General features: G+C 41.0%; 1 protein-coding gene across 1 annotated transcript; it reads left to right on the top strand.

The window, feature by feature from the left end:
* The first annotated feature begins 8,964 nt into the window (after positions 1 to 8,964).
* On the top strand, positions 8,965 to 27,245 carry etnk2 (ethanolamine kinase 2). The gene is made up of 9 exons (XM_085160191.1): positions 8,965 to 9,379; positions 14,112 to 14,249; positions 14,340 to 14,461; positions 14,928 to 15,068; positions 17,869 to 18,011; positions 19,796 to 19,879; positions 19,975 to 20,135; positions 20,233 to 20,306; positions 20,574 to 27,245. Exons 1-9 carry the CDS (start codon positions 9,233 to 9,235, stop codon positions 20,644 to 20,646), a joined length of 1,083 nt encoding a protein of 360 aa, XP_085016317.1. The 5' UTR covers positions 8,965 to 9,232; the 3' UTR covers positions 20,647 to 27,245.
* The last annotated feature ends 73 nt before the right edge of the window (positions 27,246 to 27,318 follow it).

Here is a 27,318-nt window from a genome sequence, read left to right as displayed (position 1 = left end):
ATAGAAGTGTTGTTTCCTGTGTGGCTGTTAGCTGTCACTTCAGTGTAATCCTCGTCCACCCCATTCACTTCACAGTTTTCATCAGAACCAGCCATCACACTGACAGTGTTGCGGAGTAACGGAATACATGTACCGCCGTTACGTATTTAAAATACAAAACATGAGTAACTGTATTCCGTTTAAAAAGGTGGTATTTAGAATACAGTTACTTTGTTGAAATAAATGGATTACACGGCGGTACTTTCCTGTTTCATATTGTCGCAGGTCAGGCCTGTTTGGGTTTTGTTTGACAGCTGTTCTGTTGTTCCAGGCGGCAGCGTTACGGTTACCATGGTTAAAGGATGACGCGCGCTCTCTGCGACTGTGTTTCCTGGGTGAGAGAGCACCTTTTTGTTGTTGTGCTAAGCCAATAGGCAGAATGCTACAGGCATAGCCCTAAAGAATGTAGCCTTATGGGCAGTGTAGTCCGTGCTGCAGGGAGAATGGACTGCGTTATAGTGATGGGATTTCCGGCTTTTTTTTAGAGATCCGGCTCTTTCGGCTCGGCTCACTAAAAAGAGCCGGCTCTTTCGGCTCCGAACCGGCTCTTCAGGTTGTTTTGTTGCTTTAATTAATTTATTATTAACAATAATATAAAATTATGCACAAAAGGAATTACTAACGTAAAAAAAAGTGATTTTATTTATATATGTTTATATATAAATATATGCGGTGGCCCCTAGAGACAAAACACGTACAAACTCCAAAACACATTTCTAGCATGAACTGAACTTCCAAAGCAAAGCTACTAGATCACTTAAATTACACAATTGAAAGCATGAAAGCATGTGTGTATTGTTTGTGTATTTATACACAGGCACTCATATATATTCAAATAATTTTAAAAAAAAAGTTCATTTACCTGTTACTACCACACACCAAATCCGGTCGTTGGTACTTGCTGGCTTGTGTAGCCACTAGGTAACAAAAGCTCAACACTGTGCCCAGCATCCTGGAGCACTTCTGTTGTCTTTTGTACGTGTTTTGAGTTTTTACGTGCTTTGGAGTTTTTACGTGCTTCGGAGTTTGTACGTGTTTTTATGTGTTTTTGAGTTTGTATGTGATTTGAAGTTTGTATGTGCTTTGTCTGTAGGGGCCACCGTAAATATACTTTTATTTATTCACTCCACATAAAATGTAATAAATAAATCATATAATACAAAAATCAACTATTCACATTTCAAATTTTAACTATTTAAATTTTCAGCTTTTCCTTTTACAAATTTAAAGTGAAACAACACAAAACACTGCAAACCACAACACAATTAAATATAAATTAAAATATGAAAACAAAAAAGAAGATGCATATTCTCTGTCATATGGGCCCGCATGAATAAACTTTCTGAATCCTTTATCATCTGCAACCGAAAATAGTTATGGATGATTACTATACCTTTCTAATGTGAAGTTGTTGTCCCTGGCTCTCTTTCTCTCTCTCTCCCTCCAGCTCTGTTCCTGTGCTACTGAGTGTAACTACCGCCCCTCCCCCCTCTGCCCAGCGTAAAGCACGAGGCTCGCGTGCAGAGTGAAGCGAAAAAAAGTGCGAGAGAGAGGCTGAGAGAAAAAAAAAAAAACCCACGTGACGGCTCGCGATAAGGAGCCGGCTCGTGTCGTTCACGTCAAAGAGTCGGCTCTAAGAGCCATTTCGTTCGCGAACGACCCATCACTACTGCGTTATGTGTCTGTGAGCGCGAGGAGGGAGAAAAAGGAGAGTGGAAAAGTAGGAGCTGTCATCGAGCAAAAACGGGAGCTGGAAGCATGTAAATATAATAATAACCACTGCAGCCAAGAAGAGTGCCTGACGAGCCTAGTTGTAAGTAAGCTATTAAGACTCAACTGTACACCGTGTTCGCGTTTTCCTCCGAAACAATAAGCTCCGTTGGAGCAGCCTTTTAACGCCTCTTGTTGACCCAGACAACAAAGTAAAGCTAGTTTTCGACAGGGAACCTGCAGTATTAGCCAGAGGTCCCTTTACTACGGTTTGGAGCCGCGGACCTTCAGTAATAGTAATACATCACACAGCAATAGTACATTCATGTAGTTGTAAACAGCATGATAATATATTAAGTAATCCAAAGTATTCAGAATACGTTACTCTCATTGAGTAACGTAACGGAATACGTTACAAAATACATTTTGGGTACATGTATTCTGTAATCTGTAGAGGAATACGTTTTAAAAGTAACCTTCCCAACACTGCACTGATTTATAGTATACTACTGTCAGATGTGTTCCTTTTTAATCACCAGTCACCCCAATATCTCAACCCAGCTGAGAAACAGCTTCATTCCAGAAGCTGTGAGACTTCTCAATGCATAACGGGCATGAACTGTTGTTGTAGCACCTTAATCACTACTGACACTTACTGACACGTCACTTTATCAGTGCTGGTCATCATGCCCTTTTGCTGCTAAAGTATTTATACTTACATTTCTATATCTACAGCCCATACTGGTACTCAGGTTTATTTGTATTATTTTATTACTTGTTATTCTGTTTTTCTGGTTATTTTTGTTTGGTGTTTTAGTTTTTTATTCTGGTTCTTTTCGCACGCGGACCGTGTGTACATATTTTGTTCCACCTCATGTAAACGTGATGCGAATGACAATAAAGCTTCCTTGAATGCTTGAGTAGAATCATCCAGTTTACAGTTTCTTACTGTAAAATTTTTAAAGTACTGAAAGCTTTATGAGACTGGTTGAAATGATAAAAGTTTCCACAATGATTTATAAAATTCAGTTTTGTTATGACAGCACATAGACCACAACAAAAAAAACTGAGTCAGTTATTGGGGAGTTTGAATGGTGTTTCTATTAGGCAGAAACAGAAGGTAGGAGCAAAAAGGATTAAAAGTTTCATACACGTTGGATTCGGTCCATTTGATGGGATTGTGGCAAAGAGGAAGTGCACTGCATTGGCACTTCAGTATTAGCTTCATTTAGCAGCCTCAGAGGTTGCTGCTGGATTACAAATAGAGGGAGACTCTCTGTCAAGGTTCCCATCACTGCACTATATCTGTTGATACCTAATAGTCCTGTGATGTAACGTTAACTTTAAACATCTCAAACAACCCATAACAGCATCTTTATTAAGGAACCTTTGACACTAAAGAGCTTGATAAAAACAATAACAGACAATAGTAGATCGTGGCTCAAGAGTTGGCAGTTCATCTTGTAATCGGAAGGTTGCTGGGTCGAGCCCCGACTCGGACAGTCTCGGTCATTGTGTCCTTGGGCAAGACACTTCACCTACTGCCGACTGGTGGTGGTCAGAGGGGCTGATGGCGCGATATGGCAGCCTCGCTTCTGTCAGTCTGACCCAGGGCAGCTGTGGCTACAACAGTGAATGAATAGTGGAATTGTAAAGCACTTTGAGGGTCTCGAAAAGTGCTATATAAATGCAATCCATTATTATTATAAGGGGAAAACGCACATTAAATAGTTCTGTAAGTAAATAAAAGCTTTAAAAAATGTTTTGTCTTGGTCCATTTTCTGCCTCGAAACAGCAAATAATACAAATGAGAATCCCCAAACTTCCTGTGGACTTGTTTATACTTTCTGGTTAAAAACAAGTCTGGGCAAATTTAATCTTGGCTGTTTATCTCACTGTGCTGTGGCTTTTGTTGGCACTTTATGAAACTGCATATGGATGTTAATGAGATCTACATACAGTAAGTCTGGGGTATACTGAATACTAAAGACTTGACATACTAACTACATACTAGAAAAAGAATGATGAAATTCTGTAATTCCAAAATTACAAGTGGCGGTCTTCACTGGGGAAGCTTTTTTTTAGTTCTTTTTATTTTGCTCTAAGCACACAGGAATGGCTAAGACAGTTGTTTAGATTAGAAGTCTCACCATAAGATCAATGTTACCTGACAGCGAGGCTTGTAACAGAAGGAGACTGAGACCTATGATGCATCAAGTAAGAGGATCTTTGGTCTGAAGTGGATCTGCGCTCCTTATGAAGGGCTTTGGAAACTCTTCTGATGCAGCAGTTTTCGTTCTTTGGATACGGTTTCCCCTGCTTATATTTATCACTATACTGCCACCATGTGGCTGAGAAATGGCAGTGTCAGAGTGGAGGCTTTGTGATCTCTTCATTTTGGTGGGACGCCGTTTGTGCATCTATTCAGTCAAACTGTACAGTACAACTCAGACACAAGTAAATTCACAGTGTTTTACAGGGAGATAGAAGGAGCGATTTAAAACAGATAATAGAAATATAAACACAGACATAAGAAGTGACGAGCTGTTTCTCGTGCTCACTGTGACAAAGTGGGTGACAACATTACTTGTCCATATTCTTAGTTAACATTCTTGATTTGATTTAACGATATTTCATATGTAGTCTGCAATAGGCAAACATCTACTGTCCCGGGTTTGTTTATGTTTTGCACTTTTACAGATTATATAATATAACATCTTGGTTTAAATCAATTCCTACAAGTTTGTTAAGTTAACATGTTTTTATGGAGAAATTGTTTTATTGTTGTAATATGTATTGATTACACCACAGAGTTTATGTTGCCAGTAAAGAGTAGCAGTAGAGGTTTGAGTATGATAATGTTCATCTTACCTACTGAATGGAATAGTCCAGAGGAGAAATTGTTTGGTTAAGTGGACCATTTAAGCAGAAGAACTCAGGTGTTTGGGGAGAAAGGACCAGGTCAGTGTAGCTGTGCGCAGTTGAGTTGAGTTGAGTTGAGTTGAGTTTCTTATTTATTTTTTGTAAATATTGTTTGGTCACAAAATGGTGAATAAATCACTTGCTGCACTGGACAGCATCAGTCTCCTGAACTTCTTTGGCCTCTTAAGTCAAGTCTTACCGCACTCACAGATGTCCATGTTTATATGGTAAAATAAAAGTACCTTCACTTTGCTTTGTGCTAATTCTGGGCACACAGAGAACACCTGTCACTGCTGATCTGAAAGTTCTGCATGTTTTGTAAGGCACAAGTAGATTTGAAAACGTAACTGAGTGATAATGATTTGTTACTTAAATATTATTATGCATACATTTTAAACAACTTTGTTGGACTTATCTGGACATTTAACAAAAATATTGTATTTTCTTTCTTCCAACAAATTTTTGTGTGATTTTCATACATGGCTGCTTTTATATTTCACATTTATGTAGATACACTTTATAGAACTTATTTAATGTATTTTTACTGTGTTGTTCACCCTGTTCTGTTTTTGATATGTCAGTCTAACATGCATTCTTTAGTCTTACATTTAGCACAAATTATTACTCCTAATATAATGATAATAAAAATAATGCTCTCGGTGTGGTTGTGGTATTTTGAATTTAGCTGCAGAATAATCACATCAAAACCAAAATATATTCAATGTTTAAAGAGAGTCATTTTATTATTTCATTAAAAACTGTGAGTTCATTTTGAATGTGAATGCAGAAAGATATCTTTAAAAACAAACAGATGCTGCAATGGTATGAATTTCAAAATCCTACATCACCTTGTTCTTCAACTTTCAAACCCCTTTCATTATTACAGCCGTCACTGAGCTCATGACAGTTTAGAGACAATTCTGACATCAAAACTGTGAAATTCTGGGTTCGTCCAATTTCCAAGAGAAGGCAGCAGCAGAGAGTATTTCATGGCTTTTTTTTCATGGAGCTGTGTCATGGCTGTCAGTGGGGCAGGTTGAACTCTTATTGTGACGGTTGGGACCACATCTGAGGAGGCAGAGTAATTTCACAGAGCCAACTGACTCAGAGAAGCGTCTAGTTGTGTGTCTGAGATAAAACTATTGTTTTGCTATTTCCATATCATTGTATATTGAGTGTGCGTTTGGAGCTACAAGCACACTTGTTAATGCAGTGCCTAGCATCATATTGTTTATATAGTAAAAACTGCTATAGGATTTTTAAGGTTAATATTTTAAACTGTAAATGTAAAAACTACTATAAAAAGCACGGGTGAACTGACTAAATAAAAACATGCAAATACAGTTTGAACATTGAGATTTTCTGTCAAATCTTTCGTCTTCAATATTTTACACATTTAAAATTGTTAGGACTCAAATCATCTTATGTTTTTGCAGATTTCGTAGCACTCGTGATCCTTTCACCACCACGGTTAGCAGTTTACACCTGGGATTTCCACTGTGGCCCAAATAGTCAAAGGAACTTGCGACCTCATCAGTGAAACCATGAAAGGCAGTCATATGCCATTCAATACAGAGGAGACATGACAGAAAACTGCCAGGAGCTTTGAGGAACAGTGAAATTCCCAATTGTGTAGGTGCGCTGGATGGGAAGCACATGATTATACAAGCATCGCTGAACTCCGGCTCTTTGTATTCCAGTTATAAAGGAACATTTTCAATAGTCCTGTTGGCACTTGTGGATGCCACTATAGATTTCTTGCAGTTGAAGTCAGAAGTTTTTGCAGCAACAGCGATGGAGGCATCTTTGCCAATTCCCATCCCATTCCATGTCCCACCAGCCTCTCCTCTACCTTCTGCACCAGATTGGCACCAGTGCTATATGTGATTGTGGTTGATGAGGCGTTCCCTATGAAGCCATTTACCACATAAACAGACAGAACACTCATATATACAGAGCCATACCAAACACACACACTCCTATATACAGCACAGACACATACACAGCCGTTCAACACAAACAGAGGTGCATACATACACACACATGCCCACAAACGCACATATTAAGCAAACAATCACCACTCCAAACATGACCAAACTGAGGTTTGTCACATGGGATGTACATGGAATTGGTTCCAGGGAAAAGAAGAATTACTAACCGATTAAATGACTATCGGGGAGACTTTGTCTTTCTACAGGAGACTCATGTGTCCATCTGTGCACACACTTACTTCTCCACAGTTCCATCACAAGTTCGCAGCCTGTTACAACTCAAAACAAAGAGGCAACCTCTTTGTTTTGAGGCTGTTGGACCCACTTTAATGCTTTTTAATGCCATTCTTGTTCATAGTCTTGTTACTTCCCGGATTGATTACTGTAATTCACTTCTTTTTGGTCTTACTCAAAAATCAATCCACAAGCTTCAACGTGTCCAGAACTCTGCTGCCCGCATTATCACCAGGACCCTTTCTAGCTATCACATCACTCCTGTCCTGCAGCAGCTTCATTGGCTCCCGGTCAAATATTGCATCAATTTCAAAATATTCTTGTACACATTTAAGGCTATTCATCATCTCTCCCCTCCATATCTCTCTGATCTGGTTCAGATTACCATCTCGGTGTCTTCTTCTCTTTCTCTCTCTGTCCCCTCCCCCCGTCCTTCCACCATGGGTAGCAGGGCATTCAGCTGCTCTGCTCCTCGACTCTGGAATTCCCGACCTCCTGATTTAAGAAATATCACCTCCTTCTCTCTCTTTAAGTCCCAACTCAAAAATCATTTGTTCAAAATAGCTTATCCCACATAACCTCTCACTCTGCTATTTTAAATTTGTTTTATGTCTTATGCTTTTATGATTGTGTAAACTGCTTGCTTTTATGTTGTTTTTATTATTCCGCTGTGTACAGTGTCCTTGAGTGTTCTGAAAGGTGCTTTCAAATAAAATGTATTATTATTATTATTATTATTATTATTATTATTTTACACACGTGCATTAATCTTATATATAGGGATACACTTATCCTGCGGTCTTATATACCTGTTTATACATTTTAGACTGTCGATGAAATATCTAGAACATTTATAAAAACTTGATCATTTCTGATAAAAAACAAAATCAGTAACTGAAGTAGAGTCTGGTCTGTTTACATTGACTACTGTCTTAATGTGGGCGACTTCTTCACAGTTTATTTTTCTTTCATTAGAAAATGCAGGTAGTGTTGGCCAGATGAAGCCTCACCACCCCCTGGTGGTCAAAACCTTTATTGCCATTTCATCTATTTATTATTCCTCTTGGCTGCCTTTCAACAGTGTCAGCGTGGGAGTAATAGCTAGCAAGAAATTAAAACACCTTAATCTGAATTTTTGTGGTTTATTCTTCATCTAATTTGTTTTTTAATAATGTTGAGGCAATAGTAATAGAAGGATATCAATGTCAAATAATTGCCAGTATGCTTTCAGTCAGCGTGTAAACAGGTGAGATGTTTATTTTAAAACCTTTGAAGTGTGAATATGAATTCTGCAGTGAGGGTGACTTTATTTATTTGTATTTAAAAAAATCATTGGTTTTCCACTATGCTTGACTCAGCCAGTTTCTCTTTTTGGTAATAACCTCTCCAACTTTAGAAAAAAAAAAAACCCTCTTATGTAGTGCAGGAGGAAGCAGGGGTGTATAAAAACAAAATATACAAACAGCAAGCCTGGTTTGTATATTTGCATCTCAGCCTAGATGATAGAACGGGTGTTGTTGTTGTACCCCGGTTGCTTGGCATACAACAAATGCTTCACCTTGGAATGGGAAAAAAAAAAAACACCCCAAAACAACAAAAACTAAAAAGAACGACTTGCGACTTATGTGTATTTATTTACTGGGAGAAAGTGTTGCTATAAAGGGGGAAGCCCTTCTCCTTTTAGCATGCTCCATGGTAAGCTCGTCTATGTCAGATGTGAAACTCCAACGGGAAGACTATAAATATCTATAAATCATAAATCACACCAACGCTCGAACCACCTGCTAAAACAGCCAGGCTTCAGACATCATTAGTGACGTCACTCGCCTTTAAAGAAGCAAGCCTCGGCACGCGCTTGATAAAAGCCTTCCTGGATTTCTCGACACTCCGAAGCCTCGGCACAGCGCGTCCCTTCACTAATTCCAGGCTTCACTTTCAAAATGAATTTTTCCATTTTATAAGCTACCATTCGGCTGAACCCGACACTGCTCGGGCATCTTCGGAAAAATGGGCGGGCTCGAATGCAGTGCGTCTCAACCGGCGGTACAATCGGATGATCCCGGGCGGGCGGAGCCAATTAGGAGGAAATGGTACAGTTGGCTGACTCCTAAGAAAACCGGCGACGAGCATCAGTACCCGGCAGTTTCATCGTACATCTGTACCGCTTTCAACTCAACGTTACAGCAGCGTGTTAAATCTCTTGAGCCAGTCTTAGGTCACTCACAAAAACCACACCAACACTTACTTCTAAACCAAGCGGCACTCGTATGGTGCAATTTTTTTAGAAATATACGCCAAGGGCTTGGAGATTAACGTTTCAGAGAAATTGCTGCAGAATGGAGACGCAAATACATGTACCCGTGGGCTCGCCGGTAATTAGAAAAATCCCAGTTTTCGTGGACGAGCGCAACGTAACGGAGGGAGCGATGACGCTCATTAAAGAGCTGAGACCGGCGTGGGACTCGAGCGACGTCAAGACCAAGGTAACGTTAGCCGCAAAGCTAGCTGTACTGATTATGCTAGGCTAGGAAAGGATTGACAGCTTTGCAGCATCACCGGCAAGCTAGTAGGAGGGTCGTGGCAACCTGACATGTCGCCTAGCTGAATTTATTTTATTGCACCGCATATAGTTGATTTCTATTTTCTTTACCAACTAAGACGTTTAAATTGGTTTTGCTTTAGAGAAAATTTACATTTATAGGTTACCTTAGCTTTCAAGGTGTTCTAATTAATTAGCAAACTTGCACCAGGATGTCCCAAAACTTGGTACGGTTCTTATCTGTAGTGTATGCCTAAAGTGCACATCGCGTAGGGCACTTAAAGACGGTATGAAAGCTGGTATAAGTCGCGCTGTCATCTTGGTGTCGGAGGACAGCTGATGGTGGCGCGATGGTCAGTTTGATAGAGGAACGGTGATTGGTAATAATTAGTAGTTCAAAGGGACAGACTGTGTTACAGCAGGTCCCTGAGCTTTGTGTTCATTATAGCCTGCAGCTGATTGTTGTCTCGTTTCTTCCCAAATACATGTGTAATGATATTAGACACACTTGCTTTTAGACTTCAGTGGAGTGTACATGTTGGTGGCCAAGATATACAGTCTCTAATTTTAAACTGTTTAAATGTTTTCTTAAAAATTGTACTAAAGAAGTGTAAGTGTGTGTGTGTTTTAATAAACAAAGAACCGTTGGGGAAAAAACATCTTCCAGTTTTACTATGTCCACTACAGAGGATATAGCAAATAGGCTGAGTCTCAGGATAATATTGTTGTTGTTCCCATTTTATACAAGTAAAATAAAAAACTTTTTTTAAAGTGTTTTAAAGTCTTTAATCTCTTTGAACATTTCCTCAGCTACAAAAGCAGAGATTAAACATCAGCCCCAGTCATATGTATCTTATCACTGATGGGCATTAGCAAGCCAACATGTCTCTCTAGCTTTCAGGTGATGTCAGATTACTGGGACATGCCCACCTGAATGGCAAAAACAGTACTGCTTGCCCTCCAGCAATCATTTGAACTTCTTTGAGTTTAATTTAGCGTAATAGTTATTGGGCTACTGGATGTACTAATCAACATTTATTTATAGCTGCCGTAGATTGGGCACCAACACGTGAGCACACCTCTGCCAACCCTGCCTTACAGGTCAAATCCCACCACTCTTTGCTTCTCACCAGCAGCCAGGCTGTTAGTGGCAGCTCATTTAAACTGTAAGAATGATTTACCTGACAATGGAAAAATACTTTACTGTTATGTCATAACATTAATGTCACAAATTATTACTACTGGAATTTTAGTGACCCTGCACTGTAAAAGTCTAAGTCAGCAAACCGTAAGATTTACATGTGGTAGTTTGTTTAAGCATGTTCTCCATCTCTCACAAGGTGGCATTATTTACTCATGCAGATCAAAAATACATGTAGCTGTCGACCTTTGAAAACTTTTATCTTTTTATCCAAACAAAAGCCATCTACTGTTATGGTATGTGGGCTGATGGTGATGCCAGCCATCTGAGAATACAAATTCAGATGCAGGCAGACAGGACATTGTTGGTTCTTTTAAAGGGGAAAGAATGAGATTGCAGATGCATGCTTTGCAAATGAGCTTTCTCAGTTCTTTCCGAACTGTAGATAAGCTCTCCATTAGCATAGGAAGAGGAATTGAGTCATTTGGGAGGGATTCAGAGTAGAGCCGCTGTTCCTCCACATCGAAAGGAGTCAGTTGAGGTATTGCCTCCTGGGTAAGGTGTTTCAGTTGGGTACGTCCTACCTGGAGGAGGCATGGGGCAGACCAAGGACAAGCTGGAGAGATTCTGTCTCTCGGCTGGCCTGGAAACACCCAAATAAGTCCCCGGATAAACCGGAGGGCTCGCTGGTTGGTGAGAGGGAGATCTGGGCTCCCTGCTTAGCCTGGTGCCCCTGCATCCCATTATCAGATACTGGACGATTTATTCATTCGTTATGTTAGAGCTGAACTTTTATTGAGTAGTTGTCATGAATTTTTAAACAGTGGAAATCATTTTGTCTTGATGGAGTGATCAGGCCTGAGAGTCAACAGGAGAAAAATTGTATGAATTGTATTGATCTTAATTTTTAGCAGGTTTATCTTTTCTTTTTTTTAGTACCTTATTTGTTTATTTTTATCTTTTTTGAATACATCTCTAATTCCCTTTTTTTCAGACCCTCATGCTCCTGTAACAAGTGAATTTCGCTACTGTGGGATTAAAATCTATATCTAATATTTGCAAATTAACTTTGCATTAAACAGGTGATTAAAAGGTTGGAAGTAAAGCCTTGATGTTGATTTACAAAGTTAAAGGAAACTCTTATATGGAATTCATCGTCATAGGCCTACCTCAGGTTTGTGCTTTTGCTTATACTTTAATGTGGGACGATAATAACAATGCGCTTTAATAATATAGGCCAAGAGCTAAATATCCACCCCTATAACAATGTCATGACATACTGTACCATTGGGTATGTAGACAATGGTGCTTATCAGCACCTTTATTCATTGTAATATAATAACAGTTGGTGGCAGATATGGTTCCAAGAAGTCTTTTTAAAAGCTTTCCCTAGAAGTGTGGTGGTGTTAGGTAATCCACAGAGACTTGATTCGTCAGGGAAAGGAAAATGCATAATTGATTCCAGGTAAAAGGATCTAGTAACTGTTGTGTCGTAGCTGGGTCAAAGTTTTTGGAGCAGTGAGAACTACAGAACTGTTAAAAGTCCCCAGTGGCACAGTCTAAGCCCAGCTGCTTTAGCCCTGTATTTACATCCTGGTCACTCCTCTCCCCGGGCCTCGCACAACAGCCACCTGCAGCTGAGGATGTGACCGTGTTTACCTCGACTTTTCCAGGCCAGACTGGCAAAACTTCTCTCAACGACTACCACTCTGACAGTAGATTTATACACCTGCACTGCTGACAGGAAGACCTGACCGGCCCTGCCACCTGGACAGGGAGATTTTTATTGTCTATTGCCAAACATCCACACACTTCCTGAAAATGGCAGAGTGCCTGAAGCGACAGAGAAATGGTCTCCTCTTACAAGTTTCACATAACGAAGACTCAAAGATTCATGTCAATCAAAGGAAACCTGTTCCAGCCTGTACAGTGAGGTCACCCTACAGGGACCTGGTTATTGGTAGCGGGGTGGTTGAGGGGGGAGGGGGGGGATGCCACCATCAATGTCCCATGCAAGCAGTATATGGCAGAATGTTTACCTCTGTCTGGGTCCAAGCTTATCGCTGTCTGTCGATGTATTGATCGTAGGTCTTAGCAGCGTATTGTGTGGCGGGCAGAAGGGATCAGTCACGTTTTGGCAAAGGCGTGTATGCTTGTGTATGAATGGTCATAACAGGGATGTCTGTCGCCCATCTTTGTGGTGAGCCACGTGCGGAATGCCAGATATGCGTGAGTGAGCGTCTGGTCCTTGGGGGGAGATGCAGGCAGTGTGTATGTTGTTATTGTGTCCGCTGCAGCGGGACGGACCGGCCCGCCACTGACCACTGGAGTCACGCTGTCACTCTGATTTTTTTGTTTTTTAAGGCCAAGTTTCAGACACACAAGGCTTTTTGCCAACTTTTCATTTTAGAAAAAGCATTTGACTCAGCTTGTTGACAGCATCACTCTTTAAGACTGATCAGGCGACGTGCAAGAAGTCTCCACCAGTGATATGAAGGAACACTCAGGGTGTTTTTACACCTACGCTGTTTAGTCCGTTTTAATTGAACTCTGGTTCGTTTTCCCAACTGGTGCGGTTTGTTTGTGTAGATGTGAACATAGTAACTGCACTCACATGTGGACCAAAACAACCACACCAAGAAGCAACAGTCCAAAGTCCAAACGAACTCCAGAGAGGTTCATTTACAGTTCGTTTACAGTGTGAACGTGAGCCGATATGAAACAAATACTGGGTGTACATTACAAGCTTAAAAACATCTTGTAGCCAGATAGATAAAATCACCAGTTAACCTTTGGACTGTGGGAGGAAGTCAGAATACATGGGGGGCACCCACGCAGGCACTAGCAGAATATGCAAGGTCCACACAGTTGATGGATTTGAACCCTGGACCTTCTTGCTGTGACGTGACAGTTATAACTACTGCACCACCGTACCATCCAGGATGTTATGATCAAGATAAAAATGTTTCCTCTTAGACTAAAGGGAGTAACTCAGCATAATGTTGGTATGTCATCATCGTCATCAGCGTAAGGGGACAAGTGGGCTTGGTGGATGCCACACAAACACTCAACCACTTGTCGAGAACATGGTGGCAGATGACTCTATCTGAGGACTATATCTGTGTAGACCGCTGCAGAGGGCTGTTGAACCACTACACTCTGTAGTGTGCATTCATTTTTCATGAGAGTTTTATGCCCTACTGTAATATCCCTCTCCATGTCACTGTCCATACACTGCTCTTGCTAACACAGACTGACCATGCCCTGTTCTCATGTTCTTGTACAACTATTATTCAAACAAAATCTTAGTAAGATGACTTAAAAACCGCTTCAACATTTAGCTCAAGTCTTCTGTGAACCCTGCGGAGGCGTTCTGACACATTCATCTCATGTAGGTCAAAGCTGTATGGTGTCTTCAGTGTTGATGTTGACTTAGAGGTAACTAATAGCTTTAAGGAAAACAGTGCTGAAGCACCATGGCGCTGTACAATCAGAGGCTCTGTTTGAGACGAGATGTGGTTTCATTTTTTTCCAGCTCTTCACCGATGGAACCACCAACAAGCTAGTGGGCTGCTACGTGGACGACAGTCCAGAGGACGTAGTCCTGGTCCGAGTATATGGAAACAAAACAGAGCTGATTGTGGACCGAGACAATGAGCTTAAGAGCTTTCAGGTAGTGTTGCCGCGTTGCAGAGTCCTAAATTAATTAACGTAAGCAGTTGTTTGCTCTTACCTCATTGTCATGTTTTTGTGTGTCTCCTAGGTGCTGCATGCTAATGGTTGTGCTCCTCGCCTCTACTGCACCTTTCTAAATGGCATCTGCTATGAGTTCATGCAGGGAGATGCACTTGGAACGCAGGATGTCAGAGATCCTACTCTGCTCCGGTGTGAATTTGTCACAGCAATGTTTGAATGGGTTTTTTGAGTTTACTCAAAGATGGTGAAAATTTTAACATCAGTGCTTTTCTGCCTCATACAACAAAGATTAGACACATGGAGAAATGCACAGGGCACACAAAAAAAAGAACTGTATAATGAAGAAAATGGACAATTCCACAAGGTTCTGAGCTGAAACGCAACATTTAGAGGGAATGCTTTATCTGGTAACACAATGTTTTGACTGTGAAACAGTCTTCCCATTGTGGACGTCAGCTCTGTGTAGTGACATTATGTATTTGCTTGTTTTAATTCAACTATCTCCAGGAACTCTGTAACCAAAATTTGTCCTTGTAGATAAATGACGTAGGACACTCTGCTATTGTACTGTGGGGATTCTTTACAACTAGATACTAATGGTCTGTAGTTGAAATCTTGCCACGACTGTAACCTTGTTCTGTCTGTCTGCGCTCAGGCTGATAGCCAGGGAAATGGCTCGTATCCACGCTATCCATGCACACAACGGCTGCATCCCCAAACCCAACCTCTGGATCAAGATGCGGAAATATTTCTCGCTTGTAGCCACAGAATTCACAGAGCAAGCCTCCAACATCAGGTGAGCTCCTGCTTATCTACTTTCAAAGCTCAAAGTTAAGGTTATCATTATCACCGTGATAATGATGCAAATAGTCTATAAAGCCAAGCATGAGTTTCCTGTTAAATGAGGACATAAGCTGTTTGCATAGAGCCTGAAATATTCTGCAAGTTCTCTGTGATGAAGCAGTGGGGTAATTGGGCTTTGTTTGCATAAAAAACAACAGAGATAACTGCAAAAAGCGTACGACTGTATCCTGTGCGGTTCATGTATTGATGTCCAAATATAAACTTTAACATTATTTCTGGGTTTGAAGGCTAACAAATGTTCCTGTTGGCACAGCACTGTCCATTTGAGAATGCGTTAGCAATTAAGACGGTCACGCAGCTGAAATACTCGGCACAGACTCAAGTTCTCTTTATTTCCAGGTTTGTTTAAAAAGCACGTAGGACTAAATAAGCAACACACCTTAGCTAGTCTCAGTAGAAGAGAGTTAGAGGTGCTCTGCTGCAATTACAAGGCCTCCTGTTCCATTGCAAGCACACATACTGCAAAGTCACATGATTTGACTGCATATGGGATATAACCCAAATCAAGTCTGTAGAGCGAAGTAAACATGTGTTAAGGTCAGACGCTGGGCAGAATTAACCAATGACACAATAATGTTATTGCTATGCTAATTAGTAGGGGTGGGGGGAAAAATCGATACTGTGTAGTATTGTGATATTTTGTTTGCTAATAATGTATCGATACAGGGACAGCAGAAATCGATATTTTGTTACAAATTTTTTGTGGACTGGAACATGCTCTGACTTCAGCTCCTTTTTCTGAGCAAGAATCCTGACATTCCTTCACTGTCCAAATGTGTTTAACTTTTTTTTGGCAGCAATAAACATGACAGTTTACTTATTTTCATTTAAGACATGTTTTATTATAATTAAGTTCAAAACTTTTTTATTTGATGTAAAATTATATTTTGTTTTAATTTACTTTCAAATTCTTCAGTTGCTGAAGGGGCTGCATAGTTTTCATAAACTGCATAGTTCAGAATAGCTATAATTGTACCAGATGGTTGATTCAGTTAAGTTGGACTAGACTGTAATACAAACCGTTCAGTTTGTCAACAATAAAACTGAAATGAGAGAAAGACTGAGTGCAAGACTTTGATATTAGATAAAATTAATATTGATAAAGTTTACCTTTATGTACAGAATCTGAATATCGCAACATATTTTTAAAAATTGCAATAATATCGTATCGTGCGTTAAGTATTGTGATAATATCGTATCGTGGGATGTATGGCGATCCCCACCTCTACTAATTAGCTCATTACAACAATGGAGCAAGCTTTATATCTCTACTGAAATATGTCAAAGCAGCATGGAGACGGTAAACTTTTTAATCTTATCTTTGGGTTTTATATGAATAAAATATCGTTGACTTGTAGCTTTAGCATAAAACTGAACACTTGGCTTGCAGCATAGAAAACACCAAGATATTTGTCAGCCAAAAGATGAGATGTAATAGAGATGTAATTTCCCAGCGTTACCTAGAAGTGTGTTCAATGAAAATGTAAATTCATCTCTATATAATAAGGAGGATAGCATGGCAGAGACGTGTGGAGCAGATAAAGTATACCATTTTATAACCTGGGCCAGCTGCCCAGTCCCAGCTAATATCTTTGTTCTCTTCCCTGTTAGATTAAGTCCAGCATGTGGCTTATGTAACTGTAACAATAATAGCAGAGTGGATTAGGGAGTGTTTGGCATTCAGTGGGCCAGCAGATGTTTGCTTAGCCCGGTCTATCAGATCACTTTATCCCGTCCTTGGTAACACAGACAGCTAGAGTCCCTGGTCCTGGACAGCAGACACTTGTTGCACACTGCTATCTGAGAAGCCCACATGTTGCGCTTCATTTTAATAGGCCGGTGTTATTTGTAGCATTTAGTCTAAATCAGAATCATTTCAGTAACATTTCCTCTGTGGATGACATGTTGGATGAGTTAAGTTTGAGTGAGTCTCAGAGAAAGCTAGCTGGATGGAAATCTGAGAGGAGAGGGTGCATCCTGTGTGCACACTGGTTTTCTCTGAGCCCAGACGGTCTTCAGGCTGATACTGGAGTAATCCACATAAGCCCATTACATTTAACAAAGGGGTTTCTACTCAGCACTCTTAGCTTTTGCTTGGATGAGACTACCTTAGCTCTTTCTCTGCTATCTAGTAAGACCACCTTTGGACTACCATCAAGCCAAATCTGCTGCTCGTCTGATTAGATCAGACTACACAATCTTAGCTGGGCTGAACCCTTTGTGATGCGTGAATCCTCAGTAGGTTTGTGTCATGTACACACAGTTGAAAAGAGCAAAGATTTATATAAATACTGGTGCAGGATATGCATGAATGTTTATTTCAAGTACAGTGTGGAATAAATCGCAGATCAGATGTTGGTAGTCGGGTCTGAAAACTCAGGAAATGAGGTGTAATGTAGCCGTAATAACAGTGACTCCAGCACCAGGAGGGTCCACCGAGAACTTGTTTCTCTGCAACTGTGTTCCCAGGAGTCAGCAGGCCAGAGCCCCACTGAGCTTGTGTGCTGCCTGTGCATGTCGCACGCAGTTGTTTTCATTTCACATATGTTCCCACGTGGCATGATACCAAAATAAAGAAAGGCGTTTTAGATGAAAAACAGCCAGTGAAAGTATTCCTGTCATACTTACTTAACAGGTGGACACAGTGTTGTGTGTGCAGCTATTCTGAATGGTTGTCACAACACAACAATGTGCGCAACTACACTGACCTCTCCATTTCCTTCCCTGTCCAGAATACAGCAGGAAGTTCCCAGCAAGGTGGTGCTGGAGCAGGAGATGGTTTGGATGAAGGAGCATCTTTCCACACTGGGCTCACCTGTGGTGCTCTGTCACAATGACCTGCTCTGCAAGAACATCATCCACAACAGCAAAGAGGGTAAGTGTCTGAGCCTTAATCGGAGCTTCTCGTCTCACGGCTGTGATTCTATTTTACAACCAGAATGATCAGCAGCACTTCTAACTTCACTCCCCACACTGCCCCAGTGGATCATTGACAGCTGGATCACTAGAAGTGAGGCATGTTATACTAACTGCCTGCACCAGCACACAACCATCTTTTGGTGTTAACATGCAAAGGTTGGGAGTTACTAAAGTGATGCTATATTTGCATAATATTTCCCTTTCAGTATAACTTTCTGTTTGTGCATCTATAACAACCAGCATGCACACATACAGCTCTCCAATATCACATGCTGACTTTTACAGTTGTTCCCTTTTATTCTTTAGGCAGTCTGTGCTAACATTTATAGAAATGGCCTTGGGCTTTGAGGAGCTTCAAAACAGACAGATAGTTGTCACATGTGTTCGCCAAGCTGTGATACAAAATACTAAGAATTGTAATATTTCGTACCACAGCTTGGCTAATGCAAACAGCTGGACAAATTAGCATGAATCCACAATAGCTGACTACGTTAGCATTAGCCATGATGCACAGTGCAGCATGCTGATAACCATCAATGACTGGAAAAAAGGATTTGTGTGCTCTACAAATGAAGAAGAAACACCCATAAACAAATATTATATATGTTAGTTTGGTTTCTGGGGGGGAAAGCATTTTCCTGTTAGCAAATTAATTCAGCTGTAATGTTAGCATTCCCATTAACTAGGATTTATCTGGCGGTTACTAGGTTTTAAGGAAAACGGAAACATGATCTTTGCAACAGCACCTCTTGTACTACAATTCAAAAAGTTCTCTATTGTAGGAAAGACATGTGGCGTGAAACAAGAAGCAAAACAGGGAAAAAATGAATGAGTGTGATGTGTGTATTTATGCTTGTGCACCAGTTGCAGTGGTTTCATTAACACTGCATTCATCGGGATCTTCCAAAATGCTGCTTGGTCAGGTCTGCTGATATATATTTGGGGTTTATATAGTGCAACTGCTTGTGATAAAACAGACTTTATGTAAAGACTCAGCTCAGGATTCATATAAAGGACTACTCCCTGCTCCGTCCCCATCAGTTTGAGAAATAAAAAACTTGCTTAGATTATAATAACAAGCTGTGCATATGTTGTTAGTAAGGTATTGGTGGCAACATTTACTGTCATACATATTGTTACTAAATCACCTCTGGGGCCACAAGCATTATTCAGTTTTTGTGGATTCATGCTAATTTGCCCAGCTAAGTCTGTCTATCTGGTCTTTGTATATCTGCTCCTTGTCTATAGTAACGACAGACTGTTGTTACTATAGACAAAGATCAAAGATTTGCAGTTTTTCAGTGCATTCGTGTAAATTTCCATGAATGTTGCACAGGCGTTGTTCACTGGCTCTTGTTCCGGTCATCCAGGTGTAGATGACTGGTGTACAGTTTGACCAACAAGTCCCTCCAGTGCGTCTAATAGTCACATAATCCTTCTTCTTCCTGCTGTCTCAAGCTGACCATCAAAAACAATCCCTGCCCCAACAAAGGAACATTAACTGAAGCACACAGCGATTCCATGTAAAGATTCAGGTTCAGTCAGTAGCACTTGAGTGAAGAGGCAGCACAGCTAGCAGGCTTTGTAACTGTCTCTGACTTTGTCTGTCATGTGACCGTGCACTGCATGTGGCAGCAGTACCTGAAGAGTGCTTCATATTGCTTCCCTTCAGCTTTGCTATAAATGACCACGTGCATAATAATGTAACGTGCGTGTTTTCCTTTCTCTGGTCTCCTTAAGGTCATGTGCGCTTCATCGACTATGAGTACTCCAGCTACAACTACCAGGCCTTTGACATCGGCAACCACTTCAATGAATTTGCAGGTCAGCAAAAGCACAGTGTGACTTAGTGATTTAGTTAGTTATGTGTTGGTGGTGCACAGCTTATCCTTCAACTGCACGTCCATGTGTTTGTTCAGGCATGACTGAGCCGAACTATGGACTCTATCCTAGTCGGGAGATGCAAATGGAGTGGCTCAAGGTGTATCTGCAGGCTTACAAACTCTTCACCAAGAACACAGAGGAGGTCAGCCAGCGAGAGCTAGAGACGCTCTACGTTCAGGTCAACAAGTTTGCTCTGGTGAGACAGATGTTGACAGATGCACACAGTATCTCTTGCAAGCTCAACCCTGCTGTTTCATAGTACACATCTGATATCTCATTTGTTTTCTCTCAAGGCTTCTCACTTCTTTTGGGGTTTCTGGGCTCTCATCCAAGCCAAATACTCCTCCATCGATTTTGACTTCCTGGGGTAAGTGTGGGTGTGTGAAAAGGTTAGCACTAAGCATCATGACTGTACACGCACACATACACAGAGACGCACACATCACCACATCCGTGCAGATGAGTTAAGCAAGTCATGGTTGAATGTGTTTGGGAATGTGGCAAACTCCACAAACTTTTTTATCTTATCTAAAGAACACAATTTGTAACATTCCAAGAAGAAATCTTAGAGAAGAGACATCTCTGCGCAAGCGACAAAGTCAAAAATCAGTCTTTTCTGTCTCTCCGTCTGCAGGTACGCCGTGCTACGTTTCAACCAGTACTTCAAGACCAAACCTGCAGTGATGGCCCTGCAGATCCCAGAGTGAGAGGAGGCGGCGGAAGCCAGAAGGACGAGGAGAGGAGCCCAGAAGGAGGTGTGTTTGAAGGTTAAATGCTGGGACTTCCTCTCCCATGAAGACGCTTCTGTGAGCCAGCTGTTGATGGACCACTCCTCGGTCAGCCTGGCATCCTTTTCCTGCAACAAGCGCAATTACTCTTTGATTCCTCCAAACTTTAGCTCCACGTACGTCACCGCTGTAGCCCGAGAATGACAAAACTTTCACGTGTGTGTGTGTGTGCAAGTGCATTCGTCTGCGTTTCTAATATATGTTGAAAAAGCGTCACGCTTTTCCTCTTAGAGCAGCTGAACCAGGCGTAGAGAGGTCTGTGTTTGGGATAGGACACCAAAATGTTCCACAACGCTGGTAATGATGTCACAAGAGGAAGGAGATGGTTGAAGAGTGTCAGGATGATGGTTTGTTTTCTGAAACTGACTACAGGTGCAGCCTGGTGTTAGTCACATTGTATGTGTGTGTCTTGTGTGTGTTCCTTCCTTTGTCTCTACATATTTTAACACATTGTGACCTTTTCTCGTTTTTTTCCATCACCTTTGGTGCTAAGTGCCCGTAGCTTTCTGCACTGAGCTTTCCTCGGGGTGTCCTTTCCTGTACCCCCTGTTTTTCCTGTTGAAGCACTTTCAGCTTCTTTCACCACATCCTCCACTTATTCACAGCAAACTGCTGCTGCTTATGCTGCTAGGATTGTAAGACTTGTCTGCGTGTTAGTTGGTGTTTCATGCCAAACGCCACGTGTTTGGAACAGCAAATGGAAAGGTTTAGGTTGACTCACTGTTAAAGCTAAATGTGCATTTATTTATTTGTATTTAACATCTCAGGTTAACAACTCTTTGGAAAGTGGTACCGAAAGAGGTGGAGGGGATGGCTACAAAGACGAGACCTCTGTGTGTGTTCCTGTCCTCGAGCATTATTTCCACCTTTTTGACTTTTATGGTTACAGCGCATCGCTCCGTTAAATTTTCCATGTAAGGTTTCCAGACATTTTGGAAAGTCACCACCTCTGTCACCCTCCCTGTGCCATGTCCTCCTCTCCCTTTATACCCTTTCATCTTTGATCGCCCACCAGTTCCCAGTTTTGGTCTTTGGTTGCTTCTCCCTTTACTCTGCGGAGGTTTATGCATCTGTTTTTCAAACCGTCCTGAAATCATAGCCCAGTCTCAGTCCCATGCTGTAATCCACTCTATTCATCTCAGATTTAGAGTCAAAACTTCTTACATAATTACATATTGCATAAGTTTTATCTGGGGGCAAATCAAGTGGAGCTTTCAAAAAGAATCTGAAGTGGGTTAGCTGAGGGGGGTGTCTGTCACAAGATCAGCTACTGTTTTCCTGGGAAAAAGATCTGACTCTGAAAGACGGAGAAATCATTAACGCACTAAAGTACTTACAGCTTAGAAAGCAGGCTTCTTTGAAATCTAGCTAGTCTGTTTGTTATTAATTCATTTTTTTCTGCTTAACTTTTGACTGAACACCTAACTAAGCAGAAACTTATCTGTTGAAGGCTGTCACCTTTTTCAAAAGACCAGACAGATTGAGTGTAATGTGAAACATAGACTGTATAGAAAAGATGGATGTAATGTGATGTAATGCACTGTGATGTCAGCCATCGGTGAGCAGAGTCTCATTTTGAAGCCTCGAGTTCTTTCTGAGATGTGGCTCCCAGATTTTGTCAGTCATATGCAAAATCATACAGTACTGTAGTTAACTTCTGACTCAATAATAACTAGTAATTAATCAATAATTAATATAATAATAATAACGTACAAAAATGACATATTGGAAAGTGTAAGACTTGAAACTAGTAACTATTCAGACAATAAAGTCATCAATGATATGTTTACAGAGTTCAGAAACTAAGTTTTTCCAGAGGCTTCTAAGCAGTTGGATGTCTTTTTGTGACCTCCCCGCTGGACATCCCAGTCAGTGCTGGACATCCCAGTCAGTGCTGGACATCCCAGTCAGTGCTGGACATCCCAGTCACTGCTGGACATCCCAGTGCAAAACTAGCGGGTAGAGCTGGTGGGGTGGAACCTTTTGTTTCCATCACCGTTGGCCAAACTTGGCTAAAAGCGGAGCAGAACTGGCAGCTTTCTAAAGAAGTCATGGGGTATTACTCCTCCTTGGCACCAAAGAGGGAGCTCTGACCTTTGTCCTCTACTGCTGGTGTCGTGTAACTGGAAGGCTTAATAATTCACCAGCTGAGCTGCAGGAGAGAGGGACTAAAGCATGTTAATGGCTTTCATTCAGAACATTTAACCCGAGAGGGATTTTCTGAGGAGTGCTGTTAATATCTGAAGTCTTTAATCGTTCTTAACTTTAGGTAAAATAATTCTCTTCTCCTCAGTGTGAATAAGAACTGATTGTAACAGGGTTTAAAAGTTATTGATGCATACACTGGCACATATTCAGGAGTCTTTTACTTCACTTAGTGAATTTTATTATTTAAATGTTATCAAAAGACTTATTTTATGCCACTAACAGTGAGGTGCATTTGCAAAGGCCAAATTGGTGAATTTGCTGCTTGAACACACAATTCTAATACCCAGGTAGGACATCAGCCGGGATAAAGAGGGCATTCGCACTCCATGAGCACCGGGTGAATATCTCCATTCCCTTCACTTATACAGGCTGCTGACAGCTTTTTGAAGGGAAGGCATTTTAGGTTCCTGTAACATTGTATCTTATACGCTAACAGAAGATGAAGCTGAGTGTGTGGGAGATGAATTGAAGAAACATTCCAACAAATCTTTGCATTTATTTAGCAGCTGTTTGGATCTTTGGTCACCTTACCCACTGCTGTAGTATCATCCATTAAAGATGCAGTGTTCAGATGTCATGTGGCCAAATAGAACAAATTTAAAAAACCCAACTACCCCGGACAAATAGACCAAATAAAAAATGTTTGGCTTTATTTATTTGCACAAGTCTTTCACTGCTCTCAGTCTGTGAGTGCACTTCCTCAAACAGGGAGTGGAGACGGAGATGGCTAATGTGAGATAAGACACCATTAACTGAACTGTCAACACATCATCTCAAACTGTGATAAATCCATCCAACCAGTGTTAAAACGAACGTGACAAGAAAGAAAAACCTGATATTTGATCCACGATATTGACACATCCGTATTCACAATGCTGCAACAACTTTTTCTCTGTAGACTGGGCGCTGGGTAAGGTGACAGCAAACAGAAAATGAGCTTGACTCTGATCCCCATTTCCAGACAAATGCATCCATTTCATGTGTTTTTGTGTCGACTGCTGAGACCGGCTGTCTGAATTTGCTGTTCCACGCTGGCCATTGAAACGGTTCACTGTCATCATGTCGTCACGTTATACGGTTGTTTTAAAATCAGTTTGTTTATCATTGATTCTAAAGTTGCACTCCACACTTAGTTTGTTGCAGTCCAGTCATACCAAAACAGTTAGCTTCAGTTTGCATTGCATTTAATTTGAGATTAACTATGTTTGTGTGCGTGAATGTACTAACTTAATTATACAAAATACTGTTCAGAAAACTGACTTTTTTTTCTTTGTATGCTGACATATACTTTTTGTAAGTGCTTTGACTTGAAAGGTAGAGCGCTGTGTAAAAGGACACAGCGCTTGGTTTGCAGATGTGACTTTGTAAATGTACTCATCCACTGCTAAAGGAGATGATGATGGGGGATGTAAATATTGTAAGAAATACTGTGAAAAGCTTACTGTACAGTGATCCTTCACACCTCTGTAGGAGTGGCAAGATTATTTAACTGTTGTTAGTAAATATTTCCATTAAAAACAATGAAATGGTATTAAAAGACCTTGTTTGGCTTTTGATTTGTCCTGTTATGTACTAGCATGTGACTTGTTGATTTGTCGGTTGCCTCAGCTGACTCTGAATTTGGCCCTGATGGGAGGAAGGAACTACAAAACTTGTGCTGGGGGACATCCTGCCAAAACACACAGACTATTTTAATGATCCCTAACTTCCCTAGGAGTGGAACCTTTCACACCTTTTTTGTTTTACCCACATGAGAAAGAAAATACATCCTCCTAAGGTTTATGTATCAGGACATATTAAAAATCTTATGGTCCTTAGCGGGTTTGAAAAATAAGTGTAAACAACTTTGGAAGAATAATACATGACATGTAACACTGTGTTATTAGTGATTTAAGAAAAAACAAGCCAAAATCCAGGAGTAGTGTTTGAGAAAAGTTCAACCTTACTGCTTCTGTGGGAATGAAGAGGCCAAGAAGTAGCCTGCTGTGATCACCTTAGTAAAACCTTAACTGTGGGCAGTTTTTGTGCCAAATAAAAACCACAATCTTCCCAGAATTGGACATCCCAACAATTTTAACTCCAAATTCAGACTGTGCCATTCTCCGAGGAACTGCCAAAAGTATTCACTCAGCCATCCAAACCACTGAATTCAGGCGTTCCAGTCATTTCTGTGGCCGCAGGATAAACCAAGCAGCTCGGCATTGGGACTGCATCAACAAACTTTTGTGAAAGAACGGGTCGCTCTCAGAAGCTCAGTGAATTCCAGCGTGGTACTGTGATAGGATGCCACCTGTGCAACGATTCCAATTGTGAAATTTCCTCGTTACTAAATATTCCACAGACAACTGTTGTAAACAAAGTGGAAGCGACTGGGGATGAAAGCAACTCGGCCAAAAAGTATTAGGCCATGTGAAATCACAGAGCGGGGTCACCAGATGTTGAGGTGTAAAAGTGCAGAGGTCACTTATGCTGGGCTCACACTGTGCGATTTTTGGCCCTTTTTGAGTCGTGCGACCGTTTTGGCGATCGGCCCGATTTTGGCCTTCATCGTGCATAGTGTAGTATACGTGGGGTAACGAGAAGCGATTAACACCTCACGACCAGCTCCCGATCATCAATCGCTCGTGAGGGTGTCACCGCAGCCGCTCACACTGCTCACGCGCAAACACGTAAACGTCAGCGAAAAAGACGGCGCAGCACGGCAGTGCAGCGTGTGATCTGGACACAAGCGATGGAGGCACTTGTAGAACTTTGGAAAGCTCATCCGAGCCTTTTCGATGTGGCCTCACAAAATTATCACGACCACAACAACCGTGAAAATAGTTGGATTTACACTGCTGCTCAATCACAGCTGCCTGATCAATGTTTTTCATTAGCAATTTAGCAAAGTTGATGGTGGTGGTGTGTCTGTGTGAGTGAAAGACAGAGAGGGAGAGCGAGCGACAGAATTTCTGTCATTTTATGAACGCTCAGTGTGAGCACTCGGGTCGCATCAGAGCATCGGGTCGTATAGTGTGAGACTCTGCATCGTGACCTACGAACTTCTAACCCCTGCGAGTCAATCGTGCAGTTTGAGCAGGAGCTGAATCGCGCGACTGAAAAAATCGCACAGTGTGAGCCCGGCATAAGTTTCTGCAGAGTTAACCGCTACAGATCTCCAAACTTCACGTGTCCTTCAGATCAGCGGTCACCAACCCACGGGCCACGGCGGCTCGGGTGTGAAATGTATGGTTTTATCGGTTTTTATCATTAACTCGGTTTTCCTGGGTCTTTTTCCGTGTGTTATGAATAAATCTTCTGGTTTTTTTTGGTACCGGTACTGGTTTTATTAAAGGCCGGTCTGTGAAATTATTGTCAGACATAAACTAGTCCGTGGGGCAAAAAAGGTTTGGGACGGCTACTCTACGCGATGTTTCATCCGCTCGTCCAGGCCGAAATGAAGAACATAGATACACTTTGAATAGTATAGTATGATGACACACAGGCCTAATTTAACCGAAAAGATTGTATATAAATAGAAAATGATATAAGATGCTTAGTCTAGTCGTGCTTAACAACAGTAGGTCCACAAGTTTTGTCATTAAAATACAGCCAGAGTAAAAAGAGCGCACACCCTGTACCACCTAAAAGCTTTTGCTTATCATCAGGACATAATAAAAAAGATCTAGTCTGTACCAGGTCATAAAAGTCGGTAAAAACAGTCTGAGGTGAACAACAGCAACTCATTATATATTATGCCCTGTCTTTATTTATTTAGCAAAAATAAAGCAGAAATGCAGAAACAGCGTGTAAAAAATAGATTAATTAATTAAAGAATAAAAAAATGATCCCACGATTCAACAGCTTGTCAAAGCAGCAACGACTCGATGTAAATGTTTTTTTTGTCTCAGTCTCTCGAGTCCTTACGAAGGAATTTTGGCCCACTTCCACTAAAAGAGGAAAAGTTACAGTTTAAACCTGCAAATTTACTTGTATACAAAGAAATCCCCCCAGATCGGCTTTTATATAAAACTTATACTTTTTAAGTAACAATTTAACATTTTTTTGGGTTTTTTTTTTAGAAAGGAAAATAATAATCTGATTTCCATTTTGAAGAAAATATATATATTTTTAAAATATAAAGCGCCTTGAGGCAACTGATGTTGGGATTTGGTGCTGTATAAATAAAACTAAATTGAACTGATTTGAATTAAAGACTTGAGGCGTCAGAAGGATCTTGCAGGAACACTGATGCTGTTTTCCAACATACTGAACAGTAGACAGTGATTTCATAGCTGTTGGTGTCTGGATGAATGTCAGGCATGCAGGCTGACTGAACACTGAGGCTGGAGCTCATGAGTGAGCATTGACACTGGCAAGAAAGAGACAGACAGCAACAAGAAA

This window comes from Neolamprologus multifasciatus, chromosome 5, assembly GCF_963576455.1.
Source record: "Neolamprologus multifasciatus chromosome 5, fNeoMul1.2, whole genome shotgun sequence".
NCBI lineage: Eukaryota > Metazoa > Chordata > Actinopteri > Cichliformes > Cichlidae > Neolamprologus > Neolamprologus multifasciatus.
Note: the sequence above shows the minus strand (reverse complement) of the source record. Positions and strands in the feature narration are given on the sequence as shown.